The sequence below is a fragment of the Phacochoerus africanus genome, chromosome 12, assembly GCF_016906955.1.
Source record: "Phacochoerus africanus isolate WHEZ1 chromosome 12, ROS_Pafr_v1, whole genome shotgun sequence".
Classification (NCBI taxonomy): Eukaryota; Metazoa; Chordata; class Mammalia; order Artiodactyla; family Suidae; genus Phacochoerus; species Phacochoerus africanus.
This window is the reverse complement of record NC_062555.1, coordinates 19,151,811-19,173,803: the sequence shown is the minus strand read 5'-3', so window position 1 is coordinate 19,173,803 and position 21,993 is coordinate 19,151,811. Positions and strand designations below refer to the sequence as shown.

Below are 21,993 nucleotides of genomic sequence, written 5' to 3'. Positions count from 1 at the left end.
CACTTCAAAGCATCTTCCCGCCTCACCCACCCCTAATAACTCCTGAGTTTTTTGGGGAGAACCCCTGGGTGAGGGGGAGCCGCTGCCTACAATCCTTAGCAATGATTTCCTGCCTGCTGAGCTGCATTAGTCATGCGTCCTCCTCATGCCCATAAATGGAGGATAAGCCTACAGCGATGCTATCAGACGTATTTCCACAAGGCCTGTTCTGAGAGAACCCTCAGAGCCAGACTGACAACACTCCTGGAGCAAACCCATCTTCAACAGAAGCATGTTTTGTTTCATCTGACGCCTGGGCGCACACCCCTAACAGATGTGAACAACCTGGGATGGCTGGGCGTACCTAGGGCTTAGAGCAGACCTCCTATTGTGGTATTAGGTGAGGGTGTTGTTCTGGGAGCCAAAGTTGAGGTCTGTATACTTAGTGTTAAGAAGAGACTGTATTTCTTTCTTTTTGTTTAGGGCCGCACCTGTGGCATATGGAGGTTCCCAGGCTAGGGGCTGAATCAGAGCTGCAGCTGCCAGCCTACACCACAGCTCACAGCAATGCTGGATCCTTAACCAACTGAACAAGGCCAGGGATCGAACCCGCATCCTCATGGATACTAGTCGTATTCGTTATCTCTGAGCCCCAAGGGGACCTCCAACACCATATTTCTTTTATTGGAGAGTTTCCTCTTCATTTTTCTCTTTTTTTTTCTTTTTTTCTTTTTAAACCACAGCCTTTATTTATTTATTTATTTATTTATTTATTTATTTTTGGTCTTTTTTTTGCCTTTTCTAGGACCGCTCCCGCAGCATATGGAGGTTCCCAGACTAGGGGTCAAATCAGAGCTGTAGCCACCGGCCTACGCCAGAGCCACAGCAACACAGGATCCGAGCCACGTCTGCGATCTACACCACAGCTCACGGCAACGCCGGATCCTTAACCCACTGAGCAAGGCCAGGGATTGAACCCGAAACCTCATGGTTCCTAGTCAGATTCATTAACCACTGCGCCACGACGGGAACTCTCACTTTTCTCTTTTTTAATGATGCCTGTGGTATGCACAAGTTCCCTGGTGGGACCGAACCTAAGCCACAGCAGTGGCAATGTCAGGTCCTTAACCTACTGAACCACCAGGGAACTCCCCCTCCCTTTTTTGGCCTCTTCATCTTTAAGTTTTATTGAACTATAGTTAACTTACAAGGTTGTGATAATTTCTGCTGTACAACAAAATGACCCAGGCCTACACATACACATATCCATTCTCTCTGATTCTTTCCCCAGAGATGATCACATTATACTGAGTAGAGTCATCTGTGCTCTATAGCAGGTGCCCATTGGCTAATCATTCCATATACCTCAGTGTGCACATGCCAATCCCAAACCCCCAGTCCATCCCTGCCCCCCGCCCCCACAGCCTCTTTGTCTTTGATTAGGACGGTCCTTCCTTCATTCATTTACTTCCAAACATCCGGATGCCCCCCTGAAGGCCATGCCCTGGGCTGGACAATGTTTGTAAGAGACAAATTCAAATGATCTTCGCCATTCAGCCAAACCAACACAATCTCAGCTAATTTTTAAGCAGGGTTTGTCAGAAGAGAATCAGCTTTAATTTTTACTGCCTTATGCCATAGGAAGGTTGTGCAATGTGGTGGAAGGAGTGATGGACTGATAATTAGAAATCCTGGGTTTGGGAGTTCCCATTGTGGCTCAGTGGTTAGCGAATCCGACTAGGAACCATGAGGTTGAGGGTTCGATCCCTGGCCTTGCTCAGTGGGTTAAGGATCCAGTGTTGTTGTGAGCTGTGGTGTAGGTTGCAGACGAGGCTCGGATCCCGCGTTGCTGTGGCTGTGTGTAGGCTGGCAGCAACAGCTCCGATTAGACCCCTAGCCTGGGAACCTCCATATGCTGTGGGAGCGGCCCAAGAAATGGGAAAAAAATAAAATAAAATAAAATAAAAAATCCTGGGTTTAAATTCCGGCTCCACCACGAAGGGATTGCGTGACTGTGGGCAATTTACTTAACCTCTCTGGGCCTCGCTTTCCTTTTTTGAAAAATGAGTGGGTTGGACTTGATTCCTTCCATTTCTAAAATTCTTTTATTCTATATGGTAACACATTCCACAAAGTTTCCTTTGTGACCAGAATTAGTCCTTGATTTCCTAGCTCAAGTTTCTTTTTGGCTCTCTTTTGTTGTTAAACCAAATATGAACAAGAAGCAATAACATTTTGTCATGGCGAACAGATTGCCCTTCCAGTGAATGACCTTTGGAGGTCAGGCCACCCATTGCAATATCTAAATCCAAAGGGAATGGTATGACCAACTTGTGAGCTGGCAGGCTGCCATTCAAAAGGATGGAAATGGTTGTAGGCAGCCAAAATTCTTGGCTGGTACATTTTTAATAAACATAGAAAATAAGAACAGCATTTTCCACTTGGATTGCTTAATTTGGTGCCCATACCGTTGGAACATTTGCTGTAAGGATAAAGATGATGTGATATATCACTTATTTAGTACAGGATGGATTAACTTTCACAAATGAGAAGTAGGTTATGGAGTCATCTGTAAGGCATTTTTATACTTGCCTCTGTCTCTGGCAGGAGATACTTTGAGTCATTACAGCAAAATCTCCACCCCTTTTGGCTCTTCTTAAGAGTTTCCCCTGAAACATAAGCTCTGCTGGATTTACTGTATTGCTATGAATGGACAAAGGCAAATTGGTATGAATTCTTTGTGGTTGAACATGTCTTATGAAAACTTTTCCAAGATGGTTCAATATGTCTTCCGATTGCTTTTCCAAGAAAACAGCCTCCACAGCAAATGTTCCTTGGTTAATTTGGAGAATCATATCAGAGGTGCATGTGTTTTAATTACAGAAATGACAGTGAGAACTTATGATAAGACAATGAACCTCACAGCAGCTATGGTTTTTAACTGTGCCTATTGTGTGAACTCATCCAATCCTTGGGCTCTATATTTCCCTGTCTTGCAATATGGCAACAAGGATATTTGACTGGCAAGGGTGTTTTAGCGCCAGTGCTTGGAGATCCTGGAATAAAAAAATTCTGTGATGGTGAGCTGTAATTAGACATGTGGGTGGAAATTAGCATTCTTCAAGCACACCATGTGTAAGCAGAGGCACTCTGCTTTTTTGCTACCTGAGGCCTCCCTTGGTCCCCTGCCATAGCTCCAGGTCACTGAGTCTACAGGGCTGTTGGTTTGAGGCTGCAGGTTCCAAAAAGAAAATAACTCAGTATTGAGTCTGAAACTGGGAAGCTTTTTATAGTTAAAACTGGGCCACATAGTTCTATTACACACAAGCCAGGCATTGACCAAGTATGACTATATAACTTGTTCACTTTTCTTTTGGAAGTGTAAATGATCTCAACTGTCAAAACTATAATCTGAATTGTACCTCTATCTTAAAATAAAACACCAAAACTTTTGCATAGATTCATGGAGTCATGGCAGGTCCTCCATTTTAGATTAGATCCTTCAGTCATGGGAACTCAGCTGAAACGGATCTTTTCCACCCTGGTTATCTTAAAAAAATACACACCCCTTCTCAGGACTACAAGAGGCCTACAATTTGTCCAGTTTAAATTTTCATCTGATTTTTGGATTTGCTTTTGTATAGCTACAAACTCCCCAAACTATAAATTCTGGCTTTCTGGATGACAACCCCAGCCTCGCCATTGACTTTGAGTTTGCTTCGCCAGCATTTTACGTTTACCTTTTAAAGGAGGTGATTTCAAGACCAAACGAATGATGGGAAATTTAAAACTATCGTTAGTTCACAACCCTCCCCGCCCCCACTCCCGGGCCGGAATTCCCTCTTTGCTAATGACGATAGAAAGCGGTTTCACCCGCTGCGTTTCTCCTCTTCACTCTTGCGGCTGTTCACGATGCCGCGCGCGTCTCCCGGCGACTGCGTTTCCCCGCGAGTTGGCTGCGTTCTTTCGGGGATGAAGTCATCCCTATACATAGTGTGTGCATATCAGCTCGTTAAATCGGCACAGCACACTGGGATTCCTCGGGAAGCAAAGGAGCGAAGCGAACAATGATGACCATATTTTCCATTTAAACGTCCCCCCTCCCCCCAACCCTGAAGGAATCGCCGGGAGCAGCGCGCGGCGGGGGCGGGCCGCAGGGCTGGTCGGGATGCCCAGCGACTGGCAGGTCCCGATCCTGAGATAGCAACAGGGCGAGCTGAGGACAAGTCCCGCGCGAGGGCACCCGGCCGCCGGCAGATCCGGAGTCCCCCGGCCCGGCCCTGTGCCCAGTCACGCATTCCGGTCGCCGCCTCCTGGTTCTCCGCCCCGGGAGGTCCCGGCGCCCCAATCTCCGCACGCCGGCGTGGGGGAGACCCGGGAGCTCCCCCAGCCTCAGGGAGTGGGAGGCCGGCGCGGGGCGGGGGACCCACGGCCAAGGACAGCCCGGGGCGAGGAACCCCGCCGACAGCGGGCTAGGGGGTGGGCAGTCCCGATCCCAGGGGGCTGGAAGGGGCGGGGTGGCAAAGCAACAAAGAACCTTTGCTAACCCGCCGTCGCCGAGCCCGCTCCCGCCCCTCCCCGCTCTCCGCAGTCCGGCGGGGGCCCGGGCCGGCAGGGGGTGTGGGGGCGGCGCCCGGCCCCCCGCCTCCCTCCCCCCCCCCCCCGCACCGCCCCCTCGCCCCCGGGGGAAGGAGGGGAGGAGGGCGGCGCCTGCGTGTTCCTCCGCCGCGCGCCCCGCCTCCTCCCGGGTTCCTCGCGGCGATCCAGACTCTCCTCCCGCGGCTGCCGCAGCTGCCGGTTGCACACGGCCTCGGTGGCGGCGGGCGCGGGCCTGTGGAGCGGCGGCCGGGCGCGCAGTCTCGGCAGGCACCCCTCCGAGGGCGGCCGAGGAAGCTCCCGGGAGAGGAGGAAGAGGAGAAGGAGGAGGTGGGGGGCTGCGGCGGCCGCGGGACCCGCTCGGCGCCTCGGCCTCTCCGCCCCCTCCCCAGCTTTTCTTTCGCCCTCTTCTCTCCCACTCCCGGCCGGCGCCGCGGCTTCGTGCGAGGAGATGGTGTAGCCCCGCGGGCGCCCGGAGGAGGAGGAGGTGGACACTTGTCTCCCGGCCCCGAGCTGCGTCTCCGCCCCTGGAGGAGAGACCCCCTTCGGCTCGGCGCCTCCCGCGACTCCCGGCTGCTGGGGAAGCCTCGGCGCGGCCGGCACCATGAGGTGAGGGGCGCGCGGGGCGGGGGCCGGCGGGCCATTGTGCCGCGGAGCCGCGACCCCGCTCTCCCGGGACCCCGCCTTCCGTCTCCCGGGCCGGCGCGTCTCCCCGGGTCTCCGCTTTCTCCCCCTCCCCCTTTGTCCCTTCTCATTTCTCTTTCTTTCATGTAATCCTCCCCAACCGCTCTTCTTGGGGGGGGGGGGTCCTCGTTTCGACGTCCTCCCATTTTTCCTCAAATGCTCCTCTTTCGCCCAGGATTCCCCTTCGTAAATTTAATTTGCTCCTGGCTCCCCCCCGCCCCCCGCCTTGGCCAGCCAAACCTGGGAGATGGGGAGGGGTTCGAGAATCGAAGCGTGTATGTTGCTGGGAAACAGGTATTTTTCCGTCTAGATGTAAAAATTTCGCGCAGTTTCATTACAGAACTCTCGTGTTTAATTAAAAAAGGGAGAAAAGTTTGAAAGATCTGAAATTTCTGCGGGGAATAAAGTCCTCTGGTAGCCCTAGGTGGAGGAGCTCCGAAAGGTGAAATTTTCCGATAGTGGGGGAAGGGAACGAATTTATTAGGCTTCTCTTTGGGGGGACGCAGTAAACGGCTGGGATAAGTAACTTGTCCGGGGTGTGTAAACGGGGGCGGGGGAGGGATTTGTTTGGAAAACGCTTTTCTCTCCTTCCTCTGTAGCAGCCTGTGTTGCATTGCAGCAGCTGCTTTTTCCTGTCCCTCTGTAATCAATAGAACAGAAGCTAGATGATTTTTTCAGCCCCAAAGAATTGAATGTACCGTCGTAAAATATTTTTTTAATCGATACGATGAAACATATGGTGTGATATTTTTCGTTGTTGTTTTTCCAATTGTGTAAGAGAATAAACCATGATGTGGTGTGTCATTCATTGGAGATTTTTTTCAGCCTTTCCTAAGCCCGTTTTGTGTCCATAACCACCTCTTTTCGGATTGGTGCAAGACTTCGTGAGAAATGAGTCTTGGTAGACTGAAGGCTGATCCATTCTGCGTTATCATCCTTAAGGCCTTCCTTTTAGGTTAAACAATTGGGGATAAAGTACATTACTCCATTTCTGTCTTCTGGAAGAGATAATCTTACAGTTCATTTGGATTTGAATCTCCTTTGTGTTAAAAGATTAATGGCTAACCGTTGCCAAGACCTTTATAAAGTAATACAGTGAGATTTGAAAGATACAATCTACACATTCCTTCGCTTTGGCAAGAAAATGTCAAGTCATTGGAATTTTCTCATTTTAAGTAATTTCCATTTTAAACTTTTTTTTTTTTCCTGTCAAGGTTGAACACTACTTTCCCATTTTGTTTTCGCATATGTATTTTGTGATATAGCTGTGTTGAGTTTTCACTCCAGCTTACAGTGGATTTGAACCATGTATTTCTCTGATTCCAAGTTACAGACCTTTATTTGAAGGGTTTAAAAATTGTTTTTTAATGTTATGTTTGTAAGGGATCCCTTTTCCTTAGTGATTTCACATGCAAGTTATTTTCAAATATAATGGATCGGTTTAAAATGTAATTATGCGATATAAACCAAAAATCATAATCTTTGTAAAATATGGCTTGAAAAAACTTGAGCCATGCATTTAAGCATTTTTTTAAGCATTTTTTTTTAAATCGAGTTACTGATGTCCTTGAAAACTCAGGAAATAAATGATAAAACATACATAATGTTAATAATCTCATAATACTATATGTTATTGATTTCTGCTTTAAAGATGTAAAGCTTATGGGGTCTCCCAGACCAGAATTTATCAAATTTTTCCACACTTTGGGTATGTTTTTCTCAACATTGAGAAATACGAAACAATGGAAGTAGGATATTTTAAAATAAAATCATCAGAATGTTCAGAAGTTGTGAACACAACAAAAAAGTTAGAAGTATTCAGTGAAGTTTCATCACTGTCAAGTATAGTTGTCAGTCTGTTAAAGGTAAATTATGCTTTCACTTAAAAGTTCCTTTTCTAATAAAAAGTAACTTGTAATTTCTAAGCTGTTATCCTGCTCTGTTCCTTATTCATTGCGGAAAGGGTGGAATCACACTGATGCTTTCCAGTGGCATAAATATAGAACGTGGTACACAGGTCTGAAAAGTTTGTTCAAGTAGTCTACAGTAATCCTTTGTAGGCTAATTGTGAATAATTTAAGAGGAGCAAAGAGGATCAGCTTTTCACTTTGGAAGGCATTGGATTATTTGGTAGGTGGTTTGTGCAACTCCTGTATAAACATTTCCTTAGATAACTGTAAAAGCAAGATGGTCTGTTACGGAAGTAAAAGGTTCTTGTGCTGGTTGCAACAAGTTCTGGGATATTTTGGTGCTTAAGAAAGGGCTCTTCAGGTTATGTTCATATTTAACTTAGTCTCAAGGATGCTTTCAAGTACTTTAGGACGTAAAGGCTATGTTATCGTAGCCCTTCAGTTATATTAAGGAGTAGTTCTGATGTTTTACAGGCCAGCCAGAAATAGGAGTGCATGACTAGGAATTTCCACTTAAGTTGGTCAGAGTTTTGAAGAGAGGATATGATAAATCTGTTTCTGTTTAGGCGGTAGTGATAAGATCTCTCAGATGACTTTAGTTTCAGGAATAGCACTGTGATATAATGTAATTCCTATACAAAAGGGGACTGGACTCATACCTTACTTTCCTGAAATAACCTGAAAGGTATTCTGTACTTGTCAAAAGCTGTATGTAGAATTACTTGTTAATACTTTGCTTACAGATGAGAATGAAAAAAAAAATGAGAAAGTGCATTTCTTATGCAAGACAGTGAAAGGGTGGAGACCCCCCCAAAACTGGTACAATTTTGTTAGTGTATAGCATCCCTCATTTTGGTGCTATTCTTATTTTTCATTTATGTAATGTTTCAAAAGTATAAGATGATTTGTGATGGAGGTAGTGTAATATATGTAGTATTATATGCCTCTTAAATGATTACATTTTCATTTAGTCAGTTAGGAACTCACAATTTTTCTTTTCTTTTTTTCTTTTTTTAGTAGAGGACCTTGTTGCCTTTAGCGTAGTGGCTAAGAAGAGCTCAGAAGATTTTCGGTTGATACTCTTGGGTCTGTTATTAAGTAGTCCAGGCTTCCACTCACTGTTCTGTGACTTTCTCATGGAAAAAGCTGTAGTAGAGTTGTGAGGATTCCTCCAAGCCACTTATTAGCTGGATGACCTTGAGCTGACCATATTATTTCACTGATCTATATTTTAAAGTATGTAAAAATAGGGATAATTCTTTACTAGGTTTAAAGAGCAAATGATAATAGAGTGTGCTTTGTGTACTCCTAAGCATTATACAGTTTGATTACTCCTCTTCCCTTAGGGCTTAGTTCTGCTTTAGACTAGTTATGTGAAATTTTCAGGTAGTTTGCTTCACCTTTCTGGGCCTCCCCTAGTTTCAGGATGACAAACAGGTTCTGTTTTGTTTATCTACACCGGATTGGTAGTGGTTGCCATGCTGATAAGAAACACATAACGACTTTCTGGGTTTGGTGAGAAAGTGCTAAGATTAGTAATATTTGATCGGGACGTGGGTCCCAGAGAATGCCTCTTATTTAACCATCTGTGATCCAAACTGATCTTTAGATTTCCTTTCTTTCTTTTTTTGTCTTTTCTAGGGCTGCACCCACGGCACATGGAGGTTCCCAGGCTAGGGGTCGAATCAGAGGTGTAGCCACCAGCCTACGCCACAGCCATAGCCACGCAGGATCCGAGCCACGTCTGTGACCTATACCACAGCTCATGGCAATGTCAGATCCTTAACCCACTGAGCAAGGCCGGGGATCGAACCCGCAATCTCGTGGTTCCTAGTTGGATCTGTTAACCACTGAGCCACGATAGGAACTCCTACATTTCCTTTCTATGTGTATGTTTAGAGTCTTCAAAATAGTTCTTTTTTGTTACCTTCATTTGTAATAATAATAAATTTAATATGCATATTAGAGTGTGGCACAGTCAGGGCTCAAAAGACTCAGACTTTGTATGCTGACTTGTTACTGGAGTAAATTGATAAAAATAGAGACAATTCTATTATTTCACAAGATTGTTGTGCCAAATGTCAAGTGAGATACCCATGAAAGGATACAGATAGTAGTCTTGCTTTTCTCATGGATCTTCCTTTATAGCTTGTAGCTCTGCGTGTCTGACTTTCTCACAAAGGTTTATTTTAGGGGCAAGGAGCCAGATTTTGCATTTTTTTGGAATGTCAGTACATCATATTTAGGCATTGTTTTGCCTTGTAGGCATTCAGTAACTACATCTTGAATAGAATGTGGATTCATGGAGAAAATCGACTGGTTTTCTCAGTATTCGAGCTTTTGAATACCTTGTTAGCTTAGTTGGAATAAGCAGAATAACTGGCAGCCCGTTTGGCAGGTGTAGAAGAAATTAACATTCTGGACGGAGTTGTGGTTTCTTATCCTACACACAGCTTAAACCTGGGGGGTTGTATAACTTGTAAAACACCTAATCTTTATCATACGTTTAGGAGGATTTGGAAAAAAAATGTGATTTCAATTTTTACACCGTTATTGGGGAGGAAGAGGATCCTTAAACTCTTTTTGGGCCTAAAGTTCCCCTCTCCCCCTTCCTTGAAATTGATGGATGGAACTGAGTGGAAGTACAGGTTAAAAGAATCTGAGCTGAGTTTGTAACTCACTGAGTGCCAAATGAAGCCTTAGGAATATTCTGGAATAGAAATCAGGAAGAGGATTCCCTCTTAGACCTTCTGGGAAGTAAGTAGTCTTTATCGATCTCCCAGCTAGTCCTGTGTGTTCCTACGTACTTTGCACATTTTTTTTTTTTTTTAACCGTTACACTTATTACGTTGTTTTATAATGATCTGGATCTGTCCATCTCTCTTCATGGTGAGCTCCTTGGGGGTAGGACTGCATTTTTATATTCATGGTAATGGTAAAATATTTGACAAATAGCAGGTCCTTATAGAAACTTGACTTTGGAGGTATTCTTTTCCAGAATCTAGTCACTGACAATAACCACCATTTTTGGAGCATCTATAATGTTCTAGAAGCTCTACTGGGTATTATAGGATGAAAAGTAGCATTTGGCTGATAGTAATTTTTTTTTTTTTTTTTTTTGTCTTTTGAGGGCTGCACACATAGCACATGGAGGTTCCCAGGCTAGGGATCAAAGCGGAGCTATAGCTGCTGGCTTACCCTACAGCCACAGCAACACCAGATCCGAGCTGTGCCTTCGACCTACACCACAGCTCATGGCAACGCTGTATTCTTAACCCACTGAGTGAGGCCAGGATTGAACCTGTGTCCTCATGAATACTAGTCAGGTTTGTTAACCACTGAGCCACGACTGGAACTCCAGTAATTTTTTTTTTTTTAATGATTTTTATTTTTTCTCTTATAGTTGGTTTACAGTGTTCTGTCAATTTCTACTGTACAGCAAAGTGGCCCAGTCACGCATATATATACATTCTTTTTCTCACATTATCCTCTATATGTTCCATCATAAATGACTAGATATAGTTCCCTGTGCTGTACAGCAGAGTAATTGTTAATATAGTTACTCAGTTCACACAAAAACAAGCATCTTGACCTCAGGAATAGGTATAGAGTTTCTTGTTCAAACACAGAGCTCAGAAGTGGCCCCAAACAGTAAGACTCAGGTTTGTCTAACTCCAAAGCCCTTTTGGAGGAAAGGTGTTTCCTTGACTTTCTCATTAAATTCCAAATTAACAGAATGGCCATGAATCTGTTTTAGTCTCTATGATCATAGGACTTGCAAATGTTTATGAGCAACAAGCTTATGCATGTCTCTTGATTTAGCTTATTTCTACTCAGTGACTGCCTTGTTTTGATTCTTATTAGTGCTTAAAATACCAATAATTGAATAGTTTGTGTGGAAGGTGTATTAGTCAGCTCAGGATACCATAACCAAATCCCAGAGAAATTTGTTTTCTCCCAGTTCTGGAGGCCGGAAATTAAGAGATCAAGATGCCAATATGGCCAGGTTCTGGTAAGGCTCTCCTTACCCACTTGCAGACTGCTCTGCTGTCTTGGACAGTTTCCTGCTATATCCTCACATGGCAGAGAGAGACAGACCCCCAGTCAGACACAAGGGGAGGGAGGGAGGAACGGAGGGAGACGGAGAGAAAGAAACCAAGATCTCCCTTCTTCTAAGGTTATTTAATCTTAGTTACTTCCGAAAAGCCCTGTCTGCAAATACAGTCACTTGGAGGTTAGGGCTTCAAACAGGGATTCTTTTGGGGGGAAACAATTCAGCCCATAGTAAAAGATAACCAGAATTTTTTTTTTTTTTTTTGGTCATTTCTTGGGCCACTCCCGCGGCGTATCGAGGTTCCCAGGCTAGGGGTCAAATCGGAGCTGTAGCCACCGGCCTACGCCAGAGCCACAGCAACACAGGATCCGAGCCACATCTGCAACCTACACCACAGCTCACGGCAACACCAGATCCTTAACCCACTGAGCAAGGGCAGGGACCGAACCCGCAACCTCATGGTTCCTCGTCGGATTCGTTAACCACTGTACCACGGTAGGAACTCCCAGAATTTTTTGTCAGTAGGTACAGCTTTGATAGAAGAAGCTAATCTGTATAGTGCTTATGTGATTTATAGGTTGGTTTTAAGAAACTATATGTAGAAATAATTTACTAATGAAAATAAATAAGGGAGCAGATTTACGCAAGAGACCTCTTATATTTTCTAGAAATTTCCATACATTGGGATGCTTCTGTTTTATAATGATTCTAATAAACTTAGTTAAGATGTACTTTTCCAAAGGATCCTTTTGGTGTGAAGCCGTGTGCACATATGTCAGTGCTGAAGCTGTGTGGAAGGCGGTGAAGAGGACCCTGAGTTGGAGTTCAGGTTCTCTTTTGACATTTAGGAACTAATTCATAATTTTTTAGTAGATTGCAAACAGTAGTTTTCAAGATGGGAATTTTTTTTCTGTAAAATGGAGGTACTTTTTGCATTCCAGAGTTGTTAGGAAAATTAAATCAGATATTCTCTAAAACCCTGGCATAACACTTGACACGTAAAATAGACTTGATTAGAGTAAATCCCCTGCTTCTCTGAAAGTCTGACATCGCTTATGTTTATGTTAAGAGTGTGAAAAATGATGTAAAATGGTGCAGGTGCTTTAGAAAACAATGTCACAGACAGTTCCTCAAAATGCTAAACCTGAGAGTTACTGGATGACCCCGCAGTTCCACTCCTAGGCGTATACCCAAGAGAAAGAAGAACGTCAGTCTGCACAGACTAGTACACACATGTGCATGGCAGCATTACTCGTAATAGCCAAAAGGAACTTGTGCTTTTAGGGGTTTGTGCAGAAGGGTTCTCAGACCCAGTTCCTCTGTGTGTGTGTGTGTGTGTGTGTGTGTGTGTGTGTGTGTGTCTCTGTGTCTGACAATTCAAGTCTTTTTTTTTTTTTTTTTTGCTTTTTAGGGCCGCATCCTTGACATATGGAAGTTCCCAGACTAGGGGTCAAATTGGACCTGCAGCTGCTGGCCACAGCATCGCCAGATCCAGGCCACGTTTGCCACCTACACCACAGCTCACAGCAAGGCTGGATCCTCAACCCACTGATCGAGGCGAGGGATGGAACCTGCATCCTCATGGATCCGAGTCAGGTTCGTTAACCACTGAGCCACGAAGGGAACTCCAACTCAATTCTGATGCTGTCTACCTGGAGATAGAATCAGATTCCAGATTCCACAGGGGCTCAGTCCCACAAGACGCACCCTTCATGTCAGAAGTGGGTCGCAAGTCCAGGTTGTGGGTCGCAAGTCCAGGTTGTTCCCTGTTCTTCTGACTGCCTGGCTATGAATCAAAGGTTCCTGTGACTGCCCCCCTGTCTTGACCTAACCCTCCTCGCCAAATCCTCAGGTTTGATGAATTTACCAGAACCACTCACAAAACTCAGGAAAACTCATTTACTGGCTAGATTACTGATTTGTTATGAAAAGATTTTAAGGGTGATGAGTCAGATAAAGAGATACATAGAAGGAGTTCCTGAACAAGGGAGCATCTGTCCTCAGGGAGCTTGGGGGCCCGCATGGTGGCACTTGGAAGAATTCTGGTTCCCTGACGTGCAAGCTCTCAAAATAGAGGCCTGAAAGAGGCCTGAAAGACTGAACGTCCCACCCCTCAGATTGCTTGGTTGGTTCTCCTTGCACCGTAGGTGCTTCTGAAGGTTGCCTTGTTCACATCATCAAAAGACATCTTTATCATTTTCTACACTTAGGAAATTCCAAGGGTTTTGGGAGCTGTGAGCCTGGAACCGTGAAGGAAAACCAAATGTATAAATCTGAATGACCACATACGTATCTTACTAATCACAATATGTATGGGGTTTCTTTCTGGGGTGATGGAACATGTTCTGGAATTAATGATGATAGTGGCACAACCTTGTGAATATACTAAAACCCACTGAATTTTATGCTTTAAAATGGGGAATTTTATGATATGTGAATTATACCTCAACCTCCAGTCCCCATTCTTCGATGATTATTTTCACTTATTTACTGGAATAGATAACATCAGAAGATGCTCTCATTTACTTTACATTAAAAAATTATTTTATTGAAGTATAGTTGATTTACAGCAAAGTGATTCAGTTATACACATATATAGGTGTATATATATACACACATACACACATTCTTATATTGTTTTCTATCATGGTTTGTGACAGGATATTGAATATAGTTCCCTGCACTGTATGGTTTTTATACTTGTTTTTATCCACTCTCTATGTAATAGTTTGCACCTGCTAATCCCCAGTTCCCAACCCTTCCCCTCCCCCTGCTTTCCTTTGTTTCTGATATTTTTGTTACTTCGGACTAATACTTACTGGCCTTGCTCATGGCATGTGGAAGTTCCTGGGCCAGGGATTGAACTTGCACCTCTGCAGTGACCCAAGGCACTGCAGGCAGATTCTTAACCCACTGCACCACCGCAGGAAGTCCTGGACTAATACTTTATTTTTTTATTTTTTTGTCTTTTTTGCCATTTCTTGGGCCGCTCCCACGGCCTGTGGAGGTTCCCAGGCTAGGGGTCGAATTGGAGCTGTAGCTGCTGGCCTACACCAGAGCCACAGCAACGTGGGATCTGAGCCGCGTCTGTGACCTACACCACAGCTCATGGCAACGTCAGATCCTTAACCCACTGAGCAAGGCCAGGGGTCGAATCCGCAACCTCATAGTTCCTAGTCGGATTCGTTAACCACTGCGCTGCGACGGGAACTCCCCTGGACTAATACTTTAAATCGAAATCTTCATGTTTTCTAAAGAGAGATTGAAGATAGAACCATGGGGCTCTGCTCCTTAGGGAACCAGGTGGATGGGAGTGCTGAAGTGGCAGCGTTAATAGTGGCATCTTCAAGAGGCCTGAACAAATTTTGGAGTCATACCTTCATGTTCAGTTAGCAGCCATCTCTGTTACAAGCAGGATGACTGAGGTCTCTGATAAGATCAGTGAAGCACGTCCATCAGAAACTTAGAAGACTGTTTCATTTGGGTAGTGATTTTTCTTGGGTCTGTTTACACTAATCACAGATACCAAAGAAAGTTCTGTCTTGGGGGAATAAAGCAGCCTTGATGACATTTTAAAATAGACTGAGTACTTTTCCAGTGTTCAAGCCCTTCTAGAACATCTGGTCTTGGTAACCAGTACATCTGATGATAACGAAGTCAGAATGACTAACTGTGCTTTTGAAGTCCTCAATCTCCTATTCTTTTCGTATCTGTTATATGTGTCAGCTTGGTAGGGAAGAAGCTTCATAAAGAACCTCAGAATAGAAAGTTAAGTAAAATGAATAGCTCTTTAGGTCAAATCTCAAGAGAGTCCACATTGCTTGTTTTACCGAGCAGTGAAGGGTTTCTATGCAGGTTTTATAATAATAAATGCTGGTTATATTTGAGTGTCTGCCCTGAGATATCCCTTTCCCAAATTCTCAGCTCATGTTAGACTAGTATTGCAAGAGCTTGTGTCTGTTCATGTTTTTTTAATTTAATATTTATGAATAAGTTTTTATTTGTTATTTTAATCTCTTTTTAGTCACTTTAATCTTTTACTTATAGCGTTTTAAGAAAATGAACCAATTTACTATTATCCAAATAAATGTCTGGTCAGTGGTTTTTTTTTTTTTTTTTTGGTCTTTTTGCCATTTCTTGGGCCGCTCCCACGGCCTGTGGAGGTTCCCAGGCTAGGGGTTGAATCGGAGCTGTAGCTGCCAGCCTACGCCTGAGCCACAGCAACGTGGGATCCGAGCCGCGTCTGCAACCTACACCACAGCTCACGGCAACGCCGGATTGTTAACCCTCTGAGCAAGGGCAGGGATCGAACCCGCAACCTCATGGTTCCTAGTCGGATTCGTTAACCACTGCGCCACGACGAGAACTCTGTTTGTTTTTTTTTTTTTTTTTAATTTTATTTTTCATGGCTGCATCTGAGGGACATGGAAGTTCCTGGCCTAGGGGTTGAATCAGAGCTGCAGCTGCAGTCTACACCACAGCCACAGCAATTCGGGATTTGAGCCACATCTTCAACCTACTCCATAGCTTGCACCAGATCCTTAACACACTAAGCAAGGCTAGGGATTGAACCTGCATCCTCATGGGTACTAGCTGGGTTCTTAACCTGCTGAGCCACAGTGGGAACCCTCAGTGTTCCATCTAGAATTTTGATATTTTGATGTACAGCTTTCTAGTCTTTTTATAATACACATATGCAGCCATAAAAGTGCTTGTGTGTGTGTATGGGTTTTTTTGTTGTTGTTGTTGCTTTTTTTTTTTTTTTTTAGCACCACGCCTGAGGCACATGGAGGTTCCCAGGCTAGAGGTCGAATCAGACTACAGCTGCTGGCCTACACCAGAGCCACAGCAACGCCAGATCCGAGCCACGTCTGCAACCTACACCACAGCTCACGGCAATGCCAGATCCTTAACCCACTGAGCAAGGCCAGGAATCGAACCCGCAACCTCATCGTTCCTAGTTGGATTCGTTTCCGCTGTGCCACAATGGGAACTCCTGTATGAGTATGTTTTAAATAAAAGTGATACCACACTATTTAAAAAGGAAATTACGGAGTTCCCACTGTGGTGCAGTGGGTTAAGAATCCAACTGCAGCTGTTCAGGTCTCAGAGGTTCAGTCCCTGGCCAGGCCCAGTGGGTTAAAGGGTCTGGCATTGCTGCAGCTGCAGCTTGGATTCAACTCCTGGCCTGGGAACTTCCACGGGTGTGGCCATTAAAAAAAAAAGTGAAATTATGTATTTTGTAACCGACCCCTTTCCACATCTTGTCACTAAATAGAGGTCTATATAATTTTTTTTTTTGTCTTTTTGCCATTTCTTGGGCCGCTCCCACGGCATATGGAGGTTCCCAGGCTAGGGGTCGAATTGGAGCTGTAGCCGCTGGCCTATGCCAGAGCCACGATCCGAGCCGTGTCTGCAACCTACACCACAGCTCATGGCAACGCCGGATCCTTAGTCCACTGAGCAAGGCCAGGGATCAAACCTGCAACCTCATGGTTCCTAGTTGGAGTCGTTAACCACTGCACCACGATGGGAACTCCCAAAGGTCTATATGATTTTAAGTGACTCCATAGTATTTTTACTATGCTTTGGGTGACCTTAATCTATTGAATCTTTTAGGAATGGACTTTTAGATTTTTTTCATTATTTTTGTTATTAAAAAAACACTGCTATGAACATCTTTGGATATATTTTCTTTGTACATATATGTATCATAATTTATATCTGCACAGATACTTATATTTTAGGAGAAATTCCTAGAATTAAAATTGAGGAGGAGTATTTATTTTTTTCCCTTCTGCTTTCTTCTATTAGCCGGTCCTATCAGGTTGGCCTCCTTTTGCTTCTCTTCATCTCCCTGTGACGCTGCTCAAATCCATGTCACTGTTACTCTTACCTGAATAATTAGTGTCTTATTTTTCCATTATTATCCCCCATTCTCTATACATCAGTTAGAATGATCTTAAAGTGGAAATCAGATGTTATTATTCCCCTGTGAAAGCCTATCTTGATGCTCTTAGAATAAAACCTGTATTAATAATAAAACCAAAATTATTCATAGGTCCTGCGTGATCTGGCTATATTGTAGTTCCCAGCACCGGCGTCTGTGAATATGCAATAAGCATTTGAATGAATAATTAGTGAAATCACCAGGCTAAAGGGATGAGAGTGCCAGGTTCACCACATTCTGACCAACCGGAGCCATTATCAGCCTTTTTAATCTTTGCTGATCTGATTGGCAAAAGGTGTTATCTCGTTTTAATTTGTGTTTCTTTGATTGCTAGTAGAGTTGAACATTTCTTCATGTGTTTATTGGACATCTCTGTTTTTGTATGAGTTGTCTGTTTCTATCCTTTGCCCATTTCCCCAATGGGATGTTTAGTTTTCTTGTCATGACTTCAAACATCTTACATAAGTAACCCTTTCTGGTGCAGATATGTCGTGCCAGTTATCTAATGTGCTGTTGTAAACCACCTCAGAACCGAGTAAAACAGGGAGGGGTTGGCTGGGCAGTTCTGCTGGTCACACCTGGTCACTCTGATCTTTTCTTTCCTCGACTGGGTTCATGTGGTGTGTCTGGCTTGCACTTAGTAGTAATAGCAACCTTCCATGAGATCATGCCCCGGTGCCCAAGCTCTTATCAAACTTTGGCCTTCAGCCTGCTCTCTCATGTCTAATTGGCCAAAGCCAGTCACGTGGTCAGACTCAGAGTCTGGATGGGAAGAGGCTCTACACAAGCATGAATCAAGAGGTGTGATCCCTGGGGGCCATGATGGAAGATCAACCATCAGTATCTTAGAAGGAAATTTATCACTTGTTTTAATTTTGTTTTGGTATAGAAGCATTAAAATTTCATGTCAGATCTGCCAGTCTTTACCTTTATAGTTTCTGCCTTTGGTGTCCTGCCTTCCCCAACCTAAAATTATATATGTAGTCACCTACTTTTTTTTTTTTTTGGTTTATGGTTTCATCTATGTTTAAATTTAGGCCACCTGAACTTTATTTTGGTGTAAGATAGGAGGTTAGAATTTGACTAAATATTTGATATTTACTCAGCATCACTTGAATAATCCATATTTTCCACATTGTTTTGAAATGTTACACTCATTGTATACTGAGTTCCCATAAATACTTAGTTTTATTTCTGGACTCATTTGTTATTTATCTAATTCTATGTTAGTACCTCGCTTTTTTTTTTTTTTTTTTCCTTTTTGGCCACAGCTGTGCCATGCAGAAGTTCCTGGGCCAGGATCAAACCCCAGCCACAGCAGTGACACCACCACACCCTTAACCTGCTGCACCACCAGGGAATTCCCTAGTCCTAGTTTTTAGAATCATTTCATCAATTAAAACAAAAACGTGCACCCCTAAACCTCTTGGAGTTTTAATTAGAACTCTGTTAAGTTAATGGATTAATCAGGGTAGGGGAGTGATCTGATCCCTTTATAATACTAAATTTTCCATTCTTTTTTTTTATCCGTATATTCAGACTTTTAATTTCATCTTTAGTGAAGTACAGCAACACTTTAGTTTTTAGTTAAGTAGGTTTGATACAGTCCTTTTTATAAGTTCTTACATGTTTAGAAATTAAGCTTTCAGCTCGTTTTTATTATAAGTTTATCTGTTCTCATTTTTCTTTGTCTTAATTTTATTTAAAGTGTATGAGAGTTCCCTGGTGGCCTTGTGGTTAAGGATTCAGCATTGTCACACTTCTGTGGCACAGGTTTGAGCCGTGGCCCAAGAACTTCCATGTGTTGTGGTCATGGCCAAAAAAGTATGCACTTAAACTTAAACATAAAGCTTGTGACTTAAAAAAGTTTTCCCTGGGAGTTCCTATTGTGCCTCTGCAGTAATGAACCCTGCTATTAATCCATGAGGATGTTGGTTCCATCCCTGGCCTTGATCAGTAGGTTAAGGATCCGGCATTGCTATGAGCTGTGGTGTAGGTAGCAGATGTGACTTGGGTCTGGCCTTGCTGGTGGCGTAGGCCGGCAGCTGCAGCTCCAGTTTGACCCCTAGTCTGGGAATTTCCAGGTGGCGTGAGTGTGGCCCTCAAAAAGATAAATTAAAAAAAAAGTTTTTCCTTTACCAGTGACTCAGTTCTAATGGTGGCATTTATATTACTCAGTTTTCTTAGATTTTGATTTCTTAGAGTTCATAGATGCAGATTACTGAGTACTTACTGCCTGTAATACTTCCCATATTAGCCATTTAATACTCTTCTTACACATTATAGAGTAGGAACGGTTGTTATCCCCGTTTTATAAATGAGGAAGCTGAGTCACAGAGGGTTAAGTAACTTGCCCAGGGTCACCCAATGGTAAACAGTAGAACTAGAATTCCATCCCAGGCAGTCTGCTTCCAGAGCCCATGGTTTTAACCAGTATGCTAGGATATCTCTGTAATCGTTAAATTTTTTTTAATTTAAAAAATTTTTATTTTTGTCTGCACATGCTGCATGCACAAGTTTCCTGGGCCAGGGATTGAACCTGTGTCCTGGCAGCAGTCTGAGCTGCTGCAGTGACAATGCCAGATCCTTAACCTGCTGCACCACAGAGGAAGTCCTGTAATGGTTAATTTTTATGAACTGAGATCTGTGTTTGAATTTTCTAAATGTTGATGTATAAGTGAATAACTGATTTTTCTTGTGATTTCATCATATAAAAGTTCTTTATTTTCTGAAAATAATGGGTACAAGAACAAGGCCATGTAGAATGAATTGACCTAGAGTAGAAGCAACATTTCAGAGATAGCAGGAGTGGGGAGAAAAGACTTTATTTGGGTTTAATCTTGAAAAATGAAACAAAATTATGGAAACATTCATATAATAGTTGCTACTATGTGTAAAATTCTTAAAATGGAATAAGGATGAATCAAGTATTGGTTGATTGCTTTGCATAATTTTTTTTTAAGAATTGCAAAATGTCATGAAATTATATCCTTCATTTATGATGGACTTCCCTTAAGAAAGTCTTTTTTTTGGCCATGCCTGCAGCATGTGGAAGTTCCTGGGCTGGGGATCGAGCCTGCATTGCAGTAGCCACCAGGCCACTGCAGTGACAACACCAGATCCTTAACCAGAAGAGTATTAAATGGCTAATATGGGAAGTGTTTTAGGCAGTAAGTACTCAGTGAGCCACAGGGAACTCTTAAAGCCTTTTTTGCCAAAATATTCAGGGGCTTCATTAATAAAGCCCAGGGGCATTATTTATATTTTCGGATTCTTTTTTTTTTTTTGTCTTTTTCTAGGGCCACACTCTCCGCATATTCAGGTTCCCAGGCTAGGGGTTTAATTGGAGCTGTAGCCTCTGGCCTACACCACAGACACAGCAACGCCAGATCCGAGCCTCGTCTGTGACCTACACCCACAGCTCACAGCAGTGCCGGATCCTTAACCCACTGAGCAAGGCCAGGGATCAAACCCACAATGTCATGGTTCCTAGTCCGATTCATTAACTGCTGAGCCACGATGGGAACACCTCGGATTATTTTCTTTTAACCTCCTATTATCTCATTTTCCTTGGCTTTCTCTAACTATTAGCTAATTATATCTGTTCAGATGCCTTCAGCTTCAAGTAATAGATTTAAAAGTACTTAAACCTTGAGAAAGTTTACTGTCTCGTATAATTGGAAGTCCAGAGAAGGTGGGGGCTCCAGGCCCACTTCGCCCTTTGAGAATCCAGGTACATTTTGCCATCCTGAGGTATTCATCTCATCTTCACACTGGTAGCAAGCAAGCCGTAGGATTTCTAGACTTCACTTTCAGAACCAGTAATTTTGGAGTTCCCCTCATGGCGCAGTGGTTAATGAATCTGACTAGGAACCATGAGGTTGCAGGTTCGATCCCTGGCCTTGCTCAGTGGGTTAAGGATCTGGCGTTGCCGTGAGCTGTGGTGTAGGTTGCAGACGCGGCTCGGATCCCGCGTTGCTGTGGCTCTGGCGTAGGCCAGTGGCTACAGCTCCGATTAGACCCCTAGCATGGGAACCTCCACATGCCGTGGGAGTGGCCCTAGAAAAGACAAAAAAAAAAAAAACAAACCAGTAATTTTTATGGGAAGAAGGACCATCTCCTTTTGTCCTCCCCCCTGTGTAATTTACATGCAGCTAAATGTATTAATCATAAGCATATCTACAGGGTGATGGATTTTTACTACAGATACACATCTGTGTAGCTCCCAACCAGCTCAGGATACAGAACGTACTTATCACTCCCTTAAGTGCCCTGACTCTCCTTCCTAGTCAGTGTCTGTCTCCAGTTTTCGTTTTTGCCGGTGGCTTTGCCAGTAGTTGGACACAGTTGTCATCATTTTTAGTCCCTTTGTAAAGACCTGCATCTGTTGGAAGGTTTGCACTTTTACCTTATAGTGATCCACAGTGTTGTTTTGTAATCGAAATATTTGCCATCATTGAGGGACTGACAGAGGCTACTGTTACCTTAGGAAGGATGTTTGAAAGGGTTGAATTTTATTAAGTGGTTAGTTGATGTGTGTGTGTGTGTGTGTGTGTTTTAGGATTGCTTTGCTTCCCTGGGTGACCATGGGAGTCTTGGCAGTGAATCATATTCAGATCCTTGAACCTGTTTTGTCCTGTGTTACATTTTAATATATGTGTTGCTGGATTGTCTGATACTGCATTATCTATCTCCCCATCCAGTTTGTGATCTGTGCAGCAGATCTTTCTGAAATTAAGGTTTTATCAGCTCAGTCTTGTGTCTGAAACACTTCAGTGGCTTCCCATTGCCCTTAGAATTAAGACTAAACTTCCTTATCA

General features: G+C 43.6%; 1 protein-coding gene across 9 annotated transcripts in view; it reads left to right on the top strand.

Moving 5' to 3' along the window:
• The first annotated feature begins 5,057 nt into the window (after positions 1–5,057).
• ENAH (ENAH actin regulator) overlaps positions 5,058–21,993 on the top strand; it is a 169,281-nt gene continuing 152,345 nt past the window's right edge. For all 9 annotated transcript variants that reach the window (XM_047755463.1, XM_047755461.1, XM_047755457.1 and 6 more), the window contains exon 1: positions 5,058–5,184. In XM_047755463.1, the coding sequence (XP_047611419.1) occupies positions 5,180–5,184 (5 nt within the window). In that variant the 5' untranslated portion in view covers positions 5,058–5,179. The remainder of the gene's footprint in view (positions 5,185–21,993) is intronic.